The 16,525-nt window shown below is 40.8% G+C and overlaps 1 protein-coding gene across 1 annotated transcript; it reads right to left on the reverse strand.

Moving 5' to 3' along the window:
- Window positions 1-1,865: 1,865 nt before the first annotated feature.
- Window positions 1,866-16,196, reverse strand: Ostc (oligosaccharyltransferase complex non-catalytic subunit). The gene is made up of 4 exons (XM_048333595.1): window positions 15,996-16,196; window positions 11,835-11,928; window positions 6,620-6,817; window positions 1,866-2,426 (listed from the first exon to the last, which is right to left on the reverse strand). The coding sequence occupies exons 1-4, from the start codon at window positions 16,132-16,134 to the stop codon at window positions 2,408-2,410; spliced, it is 450 nt and encodes a 149-aa protein (XP_048189552.1). The 5' UTR covers window positions 16,135-16,196; the 3' UTR covers window positions 1,866-2,407.
- Between the last annotated feature and the right edge of the window lie 329 nt (window positions 16,197-16,525).

Consider the following 16,525-nt stretch of genomic DNA (forward strand, 5'->3'; position numbering starts at 1 on the left):
AGCCCTTTAATCATAGCCAAGTTTTTTCTAAAAAATAAAAATTAAAAAAAAATTCTAGGTAAGTACCTTCTCCAAACTAGTCAATTAGTCTTTTTCTTTGGAACTTGTCTGTTCTTAGCATCTATTACAGAATGGAGAAAAAGCCCTCTATAACTGAACTTGCCAGGTATAATTATCAAGAGAGTAAACAGTGTGATTCTCATCATGAATTAGAAGTGATCAGTCCTAAAGGACAAAATCCTAAAATCTAAAGGCCAAAAGCAAATCCTTACAGTAATACATTCCTGCTGAGTACTTAATCCTAGCAGCATACCTATCTTTAGCATCCTGAAATATCCCAGTATTCCAATGTATTATCCTTTGCTTAATAGCTTGAGTATCTCTCCCTTGCAATTAGAGCTTTACTTAGTACCTAATAAAAATGAGTAAAGGATTTTGGCAAAAAGTGTATTAGTACTTAAAACAAGGCAAATTAAGCACACGAGTAAATACTGTTGAAATAGCAAGTTAGAAAATTCTCATCACTTTGCTTAGGACTAAGACTGTTAATGTTTATGTCAGTTGCAATGTTAGTGTGAAGTCATGTGAGTGAACAAAAAATGATACAGTCATGAAGAGTCACGTTGGAAAGAAAAAAGTTATTTTTCCATTTGAGCTTTAAACTGAATCCAGGTATTTTGAGCAGTTGTTCCCATAAGTGCTGCTATATTTTGGTGTGGAAGACCAGCATTCTGTCACACTGATAGGAAATATCCATTTACTCATCTAATGACAGCCTTCAGCAGACGCTTGGTAACAGTGTGAGCAAGATACATTGTTCCGGAGGAACTCGAAGTCTAGTAACTACACACAAGCACCTTCTTTGCTCTAGGAACAGAACCTAAGCCCAGATTTGGCAATAGGGAAGGTGGTGATTTGCTGTTGCACTGTGAAGTATGCTTCACTGAATTAGGTAAAAATGTAATGATCCCCTGAAAAAGCCTTACATTCTGAGATAGAAAAATAAAACCATAGTGAATCTGAATAATGCCGCCTGGTGGTAGGGAAGGGGACTGTTTTCTACAAGGTGCAAAGACAGCAAACCTGGTCTACCACCTGTATGTTTCTGACAACCTAAAATGTAAGCAAGATTTTAAATTATGGCAAAGTAAAGTAACCCCTCCAGCCAAAAAATTAATAATGGATCAAATCTTCAGAGTTAAAAAGTAGATACAGGATGTTTCCCTTTCTCAGTGTCCTACCTGTTACAGCTTGCCTTACTTATTTTTCTGTTGCAGTTTTCAGTGCATAATGCTGTTAAACAATTTTAACCTACTGATTACTGAATGTATGCTCTACCAGGGCAAAGCCCTTATATGTACTATTTGTGATGAAATCCTTAGGTGCTGCCAAGCATAAACAGGTGCTTAACACTTGAATTAATGAACCAACCTTTAGTGCAAGTATATCATTCTTGGGGGAGGGAAAGGTGTCACCTGAGAGAACACTTTACTATAAACTTAAAAGATCTTAGAATATAAATCAAGCCATGGGGGGGAGGGGTGGAAAGGCTATGTCCAGCCAGGGAGAACTGAAAGGCTTAACTAGGAGAAATTAGACCAGGTTTGTCTAAATGCGGTTTTTCCTATTCAAAATATCAACTATTGAAAATGAATGACTAAAAGGAACTTGCTGTAGTACGATTTCACAACACTGGTATAGGAATGTGTTTGACTATCTGCAGATGTGCAGGTGATACCTCACACAGCATCCTGCCAACTATCTTTTGAGATTTCAGACTACCGAAAATACCTAAAGAAGTTCACACGATGAGACTGAATGATTGACAGGCCAAATGGTGAGTACTATCAGCCAGCTAGGAATTAATTAGAAAAAATCATTTATTTCTGCTCCTTTCATACGTCATACTGCTCAGGAGACAGTCCTGAATTCATAGGCGCACTAGCACACACACTGTTTAAAGGCAAAAGCACCACTGGAGAATAGCCACCGAGAGCTCTCACTCACAGATCTTGCCTCTGTGCTGAAGTTCTTAAAATCAGAAATGTCAAGTCCAAAAAAAAGATGTTAAGGGGACTGTAGAAAATAATCACTTTATTCAATATTACAGTTTGAGAAGTGGAGTATTTTTTTTCTGTTAAGAAATGAAAAAGTAAGAAAATGCCACTTAACATGGTTGGGATATCAGAACAGGTCAGCAGCAGAAAAAAAAAAATACTGTGATAAACTTGTCTCTGATACCAAGAGATTCTAGTGTGAGCTTTAATGTGCTTCCAGGTTTCCACTCAAGCTTCTTTTCCTGCTGTTCTTCGTTCCTTTCCATATTTCATAGAGGATTGGTACAGACTTTCAAACTTCATTCACAGGAGCAAGTCTGGAGTCCAGTGATTTCTTCTCAAAAGGCACTCTAGCCCATCAGATAGCCCCTGCAGAAATACAACGTATGCACACAGGTGAGCAGGAAGTAACACTGCCAAGTGCCAAATTTTATGATCAATCTAATGATGATCCCAAAATGTAACTGCTACTCCGCATTACAGTTCTAGAATACCTGGGGAACAGCTAGGAATTATGCTGTACCTGTTGATGAGCTCAAACTTTATGTTGATCAAATAGAAGATCCTTTTATTAAACAGACAAACTAGACCCTGAAATCTCCTTTAAATGAAAAGCTTATCTTTGGCATTATAAACTTTTAAGCTTTCCCCTTTGCAATAAACTCTTGGATCTATTAAGAGAGAATACGCAGGATCAGGAAAATAGAAAATAATGTGTGACACTGTCCAGACTGGAAAAGGATTTAATACCCTTGATAGTTTCAGAAACTCTCTTCTTGGCTTTGTCTCTGCCACTCACTAGAAGGCTAGGGGAGCCTGCCTCAGTTCCTGCATTTGTAAAACTGAGTTATTGTACTGTGTTTTTTTATTTATGGCACAAACTATTCTGCTAGAATTTCAAGTTTCTTCACCTGAAAGGTATGAATTAAAAACTAGTGGGCTGGGCTGGGAATGTGGCTTAGTGGTAGAGTGCTTGCCTAGCACACATGAAGCCAGAAGTGGCGCTGTGGCTCAAGTGGTAGAATGCTAGCCTTGAGCAAAAAAAAAGCCAAGGACAGCTCAAGCACTGAGTTCAAGCCCCAGGACTGGAAAAAAAAAAAAGAAAAGAAAAGCACCCTAGTGAAGCCAGCCAGGTCCCAGTGACTCATACCTTTAATTCTAGCCACTCAGGAGACTGAGATCAGAGGGTCCAGGTTTGAAACCAGTCAAAATATATGGGGTTCTTAGCTCCATTTAACCAGCAAAAAAGCCAGAACTGGAGATGGTAGAGAGACAGCTGTGAGCAACAAAAAACCCAAGTGACATCTTGAGGCCCTGAGTTCAAACCCCAGTGCCCAGTATAAAACCAAACCCAAACTAGCAGCTACTACAGCGCCTCACACAGAACAAACATCTATGAATCTGCTTTTCTTCCTCCAGCTCCTGGGCTTAACTCCTTACAAGGATTTTTGCAGCCAATGCAGCCTACCTGGAATTCACACCCTTATTTTTCCACTGTAATACCCTGACTAAACCACACTTTAATCCAACAACCCTAACAGAACCAGTACTTCTCAACTTCCCCACCTGGCAAATTGAATAAAATAAATGAAAAAAGGCCCTTTGCATATATGCAGTGACTTGGAAGACATCACATAAATGGCTATAATAACTAATGTTTCTCCAAAGGATACTTTAAGACCTAGACTTCACAAGGACTATCTGACAAGAGTCCGAGTAAGCATGCGCTGAGGTGTGTGTCGCAGATGAAGGGTCTCACCAGTTGCCTTCCTCTACTGAGGGCTCTTTCTGGACAGGTTCCTTTCATCTTTATGTCCTATTTCCCTACCCTCAAGCTTGGATTTAGTCAACAACCTGGGGTACAGCCCTGCACCAGGAATTGAAGACAAACATTTACATAACTACAAAAGATGGAAGCAATTGAGAGGATTATACAATTTCCAAGGCCATTTTTACAAGCAATAGGTAATAGGCTCAATTAACCTAACAATCCTGAGCTAAAAAATAAACACCTCTTTTCTCATTTAACATAATTCCTAGAGATAGAACCCAAAACTATAACAAAGAGTGAGCATACTAGATAAGAGTAAGAGCAAAATCCATCCTATGGAAAAAAACCAGCTCACTTCTGTATGCTACAGAATGGAGCAGGAGTTTTGGAAAAGTCTCTTCCAACACCAATATATTTTACTGGCTGTGCTGAGTTATTTCCACTACAAACAGTGACAAGATGAAGAAAAGGAAGCTGGAGTACCTAAGTCTCAGTTAGGCAGTGATCACAACTATTTCCCCAGTCAAAAGTAAGAGCCACTGACAGAGGAACTTGCGGGGGCTACATTGACACAGAATGTAGTCTCTTCTCCTCCTGGAGCTACCTCAGGAACATAACTACAGGATGAGCAGCCCTGACTTTCAAAGAGAAGCCTACCCTACCCTACCCATTCCACCCCATGTTACTGATGACAGACTGAGGCACAGAACAAGCAAACTTCTAAAATTCAAACACACTAGGAAATCAACACAGGTGGTAGCATTTGATTTCTAATGCAATCCCTAAAAAATAAAATTACCTAAAACACAAAATTAACAAGAGTTTATCTTTTTGGGATACTTGTCCAAAGTTCCTGTAATTATTTATGTGACCAGACTCACAAACATTTCAAATTAATGGTGCCAAATAGAAATATGTTTCTACAAAGAAAATTTCTTTTTCTTTTAAGGATATTCTAAATAAATGCAGCAGTGGTACTCACTAGATACTATGCTGAAAATGAACTATATAACTGTGGGTGGAAACAGAAGGGAAAAACTGGGACAGAATGAGGGAAGGGGTGACACTGTCCAAAAAGAAAAGTACTCTTTATCCCATTTATGTAAATGTAATCTTTCTGTACATCACCTTTATAATAATAAAAAATTTAAAGGAAAAAAAGTTACTTAAAATTTACTGAGTTAAAATGATGTTTAAGGGCTGGGAATATGGCCTAGTGGCAAGAGTGCTTGCCTCACATACATGAAGCCCTGGGTTCAATTCCCCAGCACCACATATACAGAAAATGGCCAGAAGTGGCGCTGTGGCTCAAGTGGCAGAGTGCTTAGCTTTGAGCAAAAAGAAGCCAGAGACAGTGCTCAAGCCCTGAGTCCAAGGCCCAGGACTGGCAAAAAAAAAAAAATGATGTTTAAAATATATATTACATATAAAACCTAAGTTTTGCCTTAAGAAAAAGGAAGGGGTGGGTTAGAATGTTTAAGGGGATAACGCTGATCAAGCTGCACTATATTCATAAACTGCTTTGTTGGCAGAGTGCTTAGCTTTGAGCAAAAAGAAGCTCAGGGACAGTGCTCAGGCCCTGAGTTCAAGCCCCAGGACTGGCACAAAAACCAAAACAAAACAAAAAAAATAAGTCTTTTCCATGTTTTTTATGGGGCAGTAACATTTCTTCATCCAAAATGCCTGGGAACAAAAGTCTTTCAGATTTCACTGTTTTGATATTCACACATATATAATAAGATACATTTGGGATAAGCCCTAAGTCTTAATACAAAACGCATTTATATTTTAAATATACCTACACATATGCCCAAAGGTCATATTATAAAAGATTTTTAATAAATCTGTGCATGAAACAAAGTTTCATGGATTGGAATTTAGTTGTGACGTCATGTTGGTGGTCAAAAAGCTTTGTACACCAGCACTGGTGGCTCACTTCCATAATCCTAGCTACTCAGAAGGGTGAGATTTGACGATCTCAGAAGCCAGCCTGGGCAGCAAAGTCTGTGAGACTTGTATCTCCAATAAACTACCAGAAAAAGTAGAAATGGTGCTATGGCTCAAGTGGCAGAGCACTAGCCTTGAACAAAAGAAGCTCAGGGGGGCTGGGGATATGGCCTAGTGGCAAGAGAGCTTGCCTCGTATACATGAGGCCCTGGGTTCGATTCCCCAGCACCACGTATACAGAAAACGGCCAGAAGTGGCGCTGTGGCTCAAGCGGCAGAGTGCTAGCCTTGAGCAAAAAGAAGCCTGGGACAGTGCTCAGGCCCTGAGTCCAAGGACCAGGACTGGCCAAAAAAAAAAAAGAAGCTCAGGGACAGAGCCCAGGCCCTGAATTCAAGCCCAGGACTGGAAAAACAAAGCAAAATTTTGCACTCTGGACTTTGGGAACAGAAATGTAGAACCTAAACTAGCACTGAAAAAAACAGCAACAATTACTGGCTTGAGAAATCTTCCTTCCTACTATTAATACTGGAGTCTTATTTTACGTATCAGCCAAAAGGCATTTCAGAGGAAAAAAACACTCTCTCTAGTCACAATGCTGAAGGAAAATACATTTTTTTCATGAACACACATGGGTAAAAAGTCAAGAAGACTTACTAGTCTCAACACCAACCATAGGCAGGTCACTAACTTAGGGCAGGTCACTAATTTTAGAAATTCCTTTGATTTTTCATCAGTTTAAATCAGTGATAAATAACTCTCCTGATTTTATGTTGTCAGAATAACTCTTTTGCAATTTGTACCAAAAGTTAAAATTGCTTATACTGTAAAAAGTATTTAAACTTACGGCAGTTTCATTCTCATGAATACTCGCGCCATGAAAAAGCTCAATAGGACACAGACAAATCCAATGAATAGCAGGAGAAATCTGTTGAGTTTGGGAATATTTGGTGCATTGGATCGGTCCAGGATTATGAAACCTAAACCTCCCATTGTAAACAGGAAGCTGGATGCGAGGCCTTCCATAATGTACTGTCCATTTACTCTGAAAGAGAAGGCACGGCAACACAAATGAACATTTTTAGAAAAAGCAAAGTTTTTCCTTAGGCTAAAATTTCAATTTCTGTTGACATTAAAACATGTTTGTGCTAGTCTTTTTTTCTAACTCTAACCACCATTCATTAAGCCTCTGCAAACTACTCTGCTCATTCATCCAACAAATACTTATGGAGAAGTGTATATATACTAGCCCCCGTTCTACAGGTCCAAAGTATGCACACAGTGAATAAAATAAACAAAAACCTTTGTCTTGGCATGCCTAGCTGCCTGGATTTTACCACCCCGCCTCCCTTCCCGAGGGAAGGAGGGATCTGTCTTCATAAAGTTGATGTTCAAATAATGTTTTTAAAACATCAACTAATGTCTACATAAGATCAATATTCATTTCAATTATTAGCTTAAAAGTCAATTGTCTTATGTATGTCAACTCTTAACACATTTCAATTTCTGCTTTCCATCTCAAATTACTTTTCAACTGATTTTTAAATTAATTTTGAACTTTCCAAGAAATGTTTCCTGGAAGCTGCCTGTGCCAGTGGCTCAAGCTTATAATCTTAGCTACTCAGTAGGCTTAGGACTAGAGAATTACAGTTTGAAGCCAGCCAGGAAGAAAAGCCTGTAAGACTCCATCTCCAATTAACTGGCAAAAAGCAGGGATGGAGGCATGGCTCAATGCTAGAGCCTGACTTTCTTAGGAATACAGTTTTGCTAAATTTTCAATTCAGGGACTTCAAATTTCTCCATTTAAGAAATGCCTACGGGGGCCACAGAAAAGGTGGAGAAAACAGTGAACAAATACAGCAGTGGTAATCTCTAGACACCATGTGGAAAATGAACTATACAACTTGTGGGTGGGAAGGGGAGGTAAAAACTGGTAGAGAGCAAGAGAAGGGGTGACACTGTCCAAAAAAGAATGCACTCTTTACCTGACTAATGTACATCACCTCTACAATAACAATAAAATATATTTTTTAAAGAAATGTCTGAGAAAACTCAAAGTAGACCCAAGCCTATCACCATGCACCAAGATCAACTCAAAATGGATCAAGGACCTCAATATCAGACCTGAATCCTTGAAACTACTGAAGGACAGAGTAGGAAAGATGCTAGAACTTATAGGCACAGGAAGGAACTTCCTGAATATAGTCCCAGGGGCACAACAAATAGGGGAAAGACTGGACAAATGGGACTACTACAAATTAAAAAGTTTCTGCACAGCTAAGGACATAGCCACCAAAATAGAAAGACAGCCAATGATATGGGAAAGGATATTTACCAGCACAGCAACAGACAAAGGCCTGATATCTGTCATCTACAGAGAACTCAAAAAACTGGAGCTAAAGGGAGACTTCACAAGAGAAGATATAAAAATGGCAAAGAAACACATGAGGAAATGCTCAACATCCCTGGTAGTAAAGGAAATGCAAATAAAAACAACCCTGAGATACCACCTAACCCCAGTTAGAATGGCCTATACTCTGAACTCAGGCAACAACAAATGCTGGAGGAGTGCGGGGAAAGAGGAACCCTTCTCCATTGTTGGTGGGAGTGCAAATTAGTACAACCACTTTGGAGAACAGTATGGAGGTTTCTCAAAAAGCTCAATATAGACCTACCCTATGACCCAGCCATACCACTCCTAGGCATCTATCCTAAACAGCAAACCCCAAGATATCAAAAAGACATTTGTACTTCCATGTTTATCGTGGCACAATTCACAATAGCCAAAATATGGAAACAACCCAGATGCCCCTCCACAGATGAATGGATCCAAAAAATATGGTACCTATACACAATGGAATACTACATAGCGATTAGGAATGGTGAAATATTGTTATTCGCAGGGAAATGGTCAGAACTCGAACAAATAATGTTGAGCGAGACAAGCCTAGAACACAGAAAACAAAGGGGCATGATCTCCCTGATATATGACTGTTAACAAAGGGAGATGGAGAGACAGTAGAGACCAAGTCTGTGAAACCAAAAACTGCTTGTCAAATAGTATTCCCCACAGGATTGGGGCAGCGACACAACAGTATGTAACTAAAACCAAACAATTACTCAACATATAAAGGTCAAAAATTGACCTCTCAGGGGAATACAATAGCTCAAAAGCTATGTATGTAAGTTCATATAAGACTACTGTCGACATATGGTCTAATATCGACATTACATTTAAAGCCCTAGGCGAGGGGCTGGGAATATGGCCTAGTGGCAAGAGTGCTCACCTCCCATACATGAAGTCCTGGGTTCGATTCCCCAGCACCACATATACAGAAAATGGCCAGAAGTGGCGCTGTGGCCCAAGTGGCAGAGTGCTAGCCTTGAGCAAAGAAAAGCCAGGGACAGTGCTCAGGCCCTGAGTCCAAGCCCCAGGACTGGCAAAAAAAAAAAAAAAAAAAAAAAAAAAGCCATAGGCGAACTTTCTTGGGCGTGGCCATGTGGCTACTGTATATGTTCTTGATACATTGTATATTGTATATATGTCTATCTGACCTAGAGAAGGGATAGAAAAACAGGGCATAAGATATCACAAGAAATGTACACACTGCCCTACTATGTAACTGTACCCTTTTTGCACAACACCTTGTCAAAAAATGTGTGTTAAATTAATAAATAAATTAAATTAAAAAAAAAAGAAATGTCTGTATAACATACAGGTATGTACAGAAGGTAGTATCATTAACTAATTGTTTTCATTAAAAATGTATTGGGATAAAGCCAGGTTCTGGCAGCTCATGTCTATAATCCTAGCTACTCAAGAGATTGATATCTGAGGATCATGGTTCAAAGCCAGCCTAAGCAAGAAAGTCTCTAACAATGCCATCCAATTAACTATCAAAAAGCCATAAGTGGAGCTGTGGCTCAAGTGGTAGAGCACTAGCCTTAAGCACAAAAATGTAGGGACAGCACCCAGGTTCAAGCCCCAGAACCAAAACACATACACACACACACACACACACACACACACACACACACACACACTCTCTCTCTCTCTCTCTCTCTCTCTATATATATATATATATATATATATATATATTTAGGAGGCTCAAATTCAAATAGAACTGAAGAAGAAAGGAAGAACTCCTATCAGCAGCTTGTTCCAGAGAACTACAATGTCTTTCTAGGATTATTACGTATTTATATTATGGACAGTACTGGGGGGGGGCGGGGCGTTGAACTTAGGGTCTTGCCCTACCACTGAGCAATGCCAACTCCAGCCAAGGCATATTCTATGCATCCAAAAGCATTACTGCAAATATAAACATATAGATATTTAAGGTACATATTCACCAAGTGGAATGCAGAAAGCACTGGGTCAGCTCCAGTGAACCAAAGCTCACTGGAATGGTGTTTCATTGTGAAAATGGAACTCTTAAGATCTCAAAATTCTTTTTTTTTTCTTTTTTCTCAAATTTTTATTATCAAACTGATGTACAGAGAGGTTACAGTATCATACGTTGGGCATTGGATACATTTCTTGTACTGTTTGTTGCCTTGTCCCTCATGCCCCCCTCCCTCCCCTCCTTTCCCTCCCCCCCACCCCCGAGGTGTTCAGTTCACTTACACCAAACAGTTTTGCAAGTATTGCTTTTGTAGTTATTTCTCTTTTTTTACCCTATGTCTCTCAAATTTGGTATTCCCTTTGAATTTCCTACTTCCAATACCAGTAAACACGGTTTCCAATATACTCAGATAACATTACAGAGATAGTGTAGGTACAACCATAGGAAGGTGATACAAGAACATCATCAATAATAGAAACTACACATACACTTAGGACATTGAAAGTAGTTACAACTGTGATATAACAATCGTTTCCATAACATGGAGTTCATTTCACTTAGCATCATCTTATGTGTTCATAAGGGTATAGCTATTGGGCTGTTGTGATGCTCTGCTATGACTTGCCAGTCCTGGGGCTTGAACTCTGGGCCTGGGTGCTATCCTTGAGCTTCTGTGTGCTCAAGGCTAGCACTCTATACTTAAGCCACAGCGCCACATCCAGCTTTGTCTGAGTAGTTCACTGGAGAAAAGAGTCTCACAGGCTTTCTTTCCCAGGCTGGCTTTGAACCGAGATCCTCAGAGCTCCGTCTTGTGAAGTAGCTGGGATTACAAGTGTGAGCCACCAGTGCCCAGCTTCCTACAGTTGTTTTTTTTAAGTTTGTATAATAAATATCTTAAAAGGGTTGAGACTAAGACTCCATGACAAAGCACTTGCCTATAATAGGTAAGGCCCCACATTCAATCTCCCCTGCACTTCTAGGCCACATAGCCTGTCATAGTTTCTCAACGTAGCTACTACATCCTGAAAGTAGTCAGAGATATAAATGGACACATTTAATTTCAATAAAATTCTATTTACCAAAAAAATAATAGTTTGCTGACCTTCAAAATAGTCTATGATTGTAAACTACCTTCCTTTAACTTCCTTGAACTCGGGACCCGGGTGCTATCCTTGAGCTCTTTTGCTCAAAGCTAGTACTCTACCACTTTGAACCACTGTGCCACTTTTAGTTTTTGAGTATTAAACTGGAGATAAGAGTCTCATGGGGAGTTTACTGCCTGTACTGGTTTTGAACCACGATCCTCAGATTTCAGCCTCCTGAGCAGCTAAGATTACAGGTATGAACCCACCGGCACTCAGCTTATAGTACTCTTATTTTCTAATAAATTAATAATACACTTCTCTTATTCTTGTCCCACTTCCTGTCACTTCAGGATTCCACATTTTAAGGCAGGTATTGTCTAAATGTAGATAAACTCCACAGGTTTTTATTTTATTTCTAGAGACAAGCCCAAGTTAGGCTTGAATTCAACTCCGTAGCCCAGGCTATCTTTGAACCTGTCATCCTCCTGCCTCTAACTCCCAAATGCTGGAATTACACACACATGCCAGCTTTGCATGTTAAAATAAATACATTTGCCCCAGCAACCTTCTTTCCCACCACCAAATCATTCAAAAAGAAATTTCTAAAAAAAAAAAAAAAAGTATTTCTTACCTGTAGGCCAAGAAGGCTACTGGCCTCTGGTGTCCATGTTCATCAGTCATAGAGCCAACACTTGGAGGTTCAACAATAACATCATAAATTATTCCTGAATGTAAGACAATAGTACAGATTAGATCTGAATTTCTAAATTTTTAAAAAATCAGGATTACAGTTTTCATTTCAGGTCCACTTACATTTAAAGAAGCCTGCTTTGATTATATTACTGTCATCAGATCTTCTAAGCACCCCAGAAACAACTCTGTTTTAAAATAACTTCTAAAAACACTATCATTTCTAAAAGAGGAGTGAATTTCCTAAAGGAAAGGTACTCAGTATATTCGCTAATACTCAAAGAATGATTCCACAGTAAGAGATGTTTAACATTAAAGGTTTTATTTTTAGTTCACATATCCTTGGGCTTCTTTCTACAAATTGAGAGGTATGCTACAGACATTTTCCTGCATAAATGTACAACACTTGAAAACAAACCATCTGGCAGACAGGAGGTACTAATGATTCAGATACGTCCCAGTCATGACGTTTTAACATCTTCTCAAGTTCCACTGTCAATATCTACTCTTTACCTCCTCCACTGCTCTTAAACACCCTCCCCTCCTGCTTTTCTAAAGCATTGCAGACCTGTCTCCCTTACCCTAGCCAAATAAAACAGTGACACAAGGATTCCCTTATCGTCTCAACAATTTTCTTTGTGTGTGTGTGTATCAGTACTGAGTCTTGAACTCAGGACCTGAGGGCTATCTCTTATCTTTTACACTCAAGAATGGCACTCTTCCACTTGAGCCACAACCCCATAGCTTTTTACTGGTTAACTGGCTATCAGTCTCACAGGCTTTTCTGCCCAGGCTGGCTTAGAACTTCAATCCTCAGATCTCAGCCTCCTGAGTAGCTAAGATTTACAGGAGTAAGCCACTGGCACCCTGCCTTCCCATCTATTCTGCAAACTCCTGCTATTTGCATCCATCTCTCATCCTACAGTCCCTCCCTTCAACAATGTGGGATCCCTTTTCTTCAGTGATCAGGACTCCATGCTCCCTTGTCTTCTGGGGGACTTCATCCCTCTAGATGTCACTTTCTCCAGTCTCTTCAAGCTCTTCTTCCTCACATCAACCCCCCTTTGTCTTAGGACCTATACAATTTCAAGCCTTCCTTTTCTAAAGGAAATCATACTTCCTTCTAAAAAAAAAAAAAAAAAAAGGCAAACTCACCCTTCAATTATGAACTAACTTCAAATTAGTTTCTGCCACCATTGATGTCGATGGTGAGCTTTCATAGGTCACCAGTAACCTCCATGTTACCAAATTTGCTGGACAATTTTCAGCTACCATCTTCCCAGCAGCACTCAATCATTTACTAACATAGGTACTCCTGATGGCTTCCGTGACACGCCCCATTTTCCTGCATCCTCTCTGAGGCTCCTCTTCTAAATGTCAGAGTCCTTCAGGGCTCGGTCCAGGTCCCTCTCCTCTATATTCTTTCCCTCATTCAACTCCCAGGGCTTTCCAGTCTACATGTGTTATACCCTATGTGTAGTATCCCCACCATCCAACCTAGTACAGTCTAAGTGAACTGCCAAAACCACTCATTTGTCTCTTGGTCCCGCATCTATCCACACTTTTCCTCTGTCTACCATGCACTTTCCACCCCAAATTTGTATGTCATTTCCTTAGAAATAATGGTCTAATCTAAATGATTCTCCTAACTCTATTGTCTCATAACAAATCTTCTCCACTGCACTATATGATATTTAACACATCTGAAGTATGACAATTATAAGATTCAGGCAGGCAGGATCATTATACTTGTTTAGTTATCCCTGAATTAAATTGTAACTTTATATATGTATACTCATCACGTGTGTGTGTGTGCCAGTTTGGGCTTGAATTCAAGGCCTGAGCACTGTCCCTTACTTAGCTTTTAAGCTCAAAGCTCAAGGCTGGTACCCTTTCACTTGAGACAGTTTCATTTATGGAGTTGTGCTGGTTAACTGGAAATCACAGTCTCAGCCTCTTGAATAGTTAGGATTACAGGCGTGAGCCACCAGCACCCACCATACACTCACAGTTTTTAAAGAGAATCCTCTCCAGTGGCCCAAGCTATTTCATGACCTTGACCACTAAAGTGTCCTTTCCACTTTCCATGTAGGACTGGGACAGAGAATCTCTCCTACCAACACAGAAAATGTGGTGAGATGAAAACTAAGGCTTCTAGCACAGGCTCTGGCTCTAAGGGAAGTAACAGTAATGGGGGAAAATGGCAGCTAACGACTATCACTAATTTATTTTTATTTTCTTTGCCAGTCCTGGGCCTTGGACTCAGGGCCTGAGCACTGTCCTGGCTTCTTTTTGCTCAAGGCTAGCACGCTGCCACTTGAGCCACAGCGCCACTTCTGGCTGTTTTCTATATATGTGGTACTGGGGAATTGAACCCAGGCCTTCATGTACGCAAGGCAAGCACTCTTGCCACTAGGCCATATTCCCAGCCCAATGTTTCTTCTTAAAAAGGCACATGAAGGCTGAGATGTAGCTGAGTGGCAAAGCACTTGCCTAGCAAGTATGACGTCCTGGGTTTGATCCCCAGTACCAAAAAAGGAAGGACAAAATAAGCCACATGCATTTTAAACTAAATTTACTCAACAGTCCCCACTAATGTGCAAAAATACTCATGCCAATGCAATGTCAGACAATATCTTACCAACAAAAAAAGTTTCAAATGTAATTAAGAATGTAACTTAAAGGCCTGGTGCCAGTGGCACATATCTGTAATACTAGCTACTCGGGAGGATGAGATCTGAGGATCCAAGTTTAAAGCCAGCTCAGGCAGCAAAGTCCTTGAGACTCATATCTCCAATTAATGAGTGAAAAGCTGAAAGTGAAGCTGTGGCAAGTGGGAGAATGCCAGCCTTGAGTGAAAAAAACTAAGGGTCCTTAGTTCAATCCCCAGTAGTGGCACACACATGCATGGTACACATACACACACACACACACAATGTAAGTTAATTACCTTGTCCAGTTTCCTATTTCTCCCTCTTGGTACCAAGTATTCTCATAGTTTATTTATGAAAATGACAATAATATAGCTATTCTCCTACAAGTAGAACCACTTTTGCTAACCTGAAGAACTTTACTTCATATCCCAAGTTAAGTATACCATTGTCCAAAATCTAAAAGCAGTCCTAAGTAAATCTTAGGAATTGTAGCTTGGGAAGGAGGAGGATCTGAGCACTGCAGTCAGACTGCCAGCTCACCACTACAGCAGACAACGCCCCTTGGCAATTTGCTACTTGAAAAGACTGGATGATTAAAAAACTCTGACAGTAATTGTCTTATTACTTTTATTTTTTTAAAGATTCTCAGCTTCTGGCTTTTGGAACACAATGCCTTCTGCAAATCTTATCTTCAGTCTCAAGTACTGATCAAAACTCTTGGCCTCAGGAAATCCCAATTCACACTACAGTAGATCAGGCACAAAGCATCCCAAGACTCTCAGGGTTAAAGAAACCTTAGGACTGTCAAATCTCTTCCAAAGCTCCAGAAGCCAGGACAAAGACAAGTTAAAAGCCCTAGGCTGGGTGCCAAGGGACTCATACCTGTAATGCTTCCTACTCAGAAGTGTGAGGATGGCAGTTCAGAGCTAGTCAGGGGTTATCTTCAGTTAACTAGCAAAAAAAAAGGCTAGAAGTGATTCAAGAGGCAGAGTGCTAGCAGAAAAGCTCAGGGACAGTGCCAGGGCCTGCACACACACACACACACACACACACACACACACACACACACACACTTTCTTTACCAACCGTGGAAATGCAGTGGGCCAAATTTGTCTTTCTCGAGCCATTTGACATAACAAGAATCCAAAGAAATAAAATGTTTTTTTTTTAAATCATCAATCTGGACTTCAAATTATGTTCAACTCGAGTCCCTGGGTAAGAGACTAGAAGAAAAGGAAAGAACAAAAGTTCTCTCCAGGCTTGGGACAGAGCCTTGGGGCCAATAAGCGTCCTGGACGCTAACCCCTAGGGCCCTAAAATGAACCCCTGGGAACCCTAAGTTTCCCTCCACCCTCGGGAGGGCACAGCGGTGCCGCCCCTCCGGGGCTGAGAGCCGGCGGGACCAGGCACCCTCCGGAGCTCGTCCGGGCCCAGACCGTCCGAGTTACCTCCGGTGATGAGGAAGTAGGACACGACCACCAGCGCGTACACCGTCATGGCAGACGGCATGTGCACCCAGGGCGGCTTCTTCAGCTTCAGGTTGGGACATTCGAGCACCAAGAACGGGACCCGGTACAAGGTCTCCATGTTGGTGGCGGCAGGGCCAGCTGGAGGGCCTCCAGCCCCACGCGCCACCCGGAAACAGGCCCGCCCTCCCTGCCATCTGCGCGTGCGCAAAGAAAGACATGGCAGGTCCGCAACGCTCAGAAGTAGTGCCTATAGTTACAGAAGAGAAAAAAGGAGTTAAAAATGACGCCTCAATGACATAACAAACGTCTGTTCTTTCCTTCTTGTTTTGAGACTTCATATGGAAGAAGGAGCTCGATTTATTTTAATACTTAGTTACTCAACTATGTATTCTCAAGGACCTGCACAGCTTCAGACGTGGCCAAGCTGGAGAAGCGGAGAGATTCGAATCCAATTTAGCCCCGCCCACTTGCTGACGCGCGGATCTTGGAAGCTGATTGGACGTTGCACG

This window comes from Perognathus longimembris, chromosome 24 (genome assembly GCF_023159225.1).
Source record: "Perognathus longimembris pacificus isolate PPM17 chromosome 24, ASM2315922v1, whole genome shotgun sequence".
NCBI lineage: Eukaryota > Metazoa > Chordata > Mammalia > Rodentia > Heteromyidae > Perognathus > Perognathus longimembris.

Excerpts from the sequence above, each read along its gene's own strand:
- Ostc (XM_048333595.1), bottom strand. The coding sequence starts at position 16,134 with ATGGAGACCTTGTACCGGGTCCCGTTCTTGGTGCTCGAATGTCCCAAC. Across the intron at positions 11,929-15,995 it reads CTACTTCCTCATCACCGGAG|GAATAATTTATGATGTTATT; the intron begins GTAACTCGGACG and ends TCTTACATTCAG. Across the intron at positions 6,818-11,834 it reads GTAGCCTTCTTGGCCTACAG|AGTAAATGGACAGTACATTA; the intron begins GTAAGAAATACT and ends CTTCTCTTTCAG.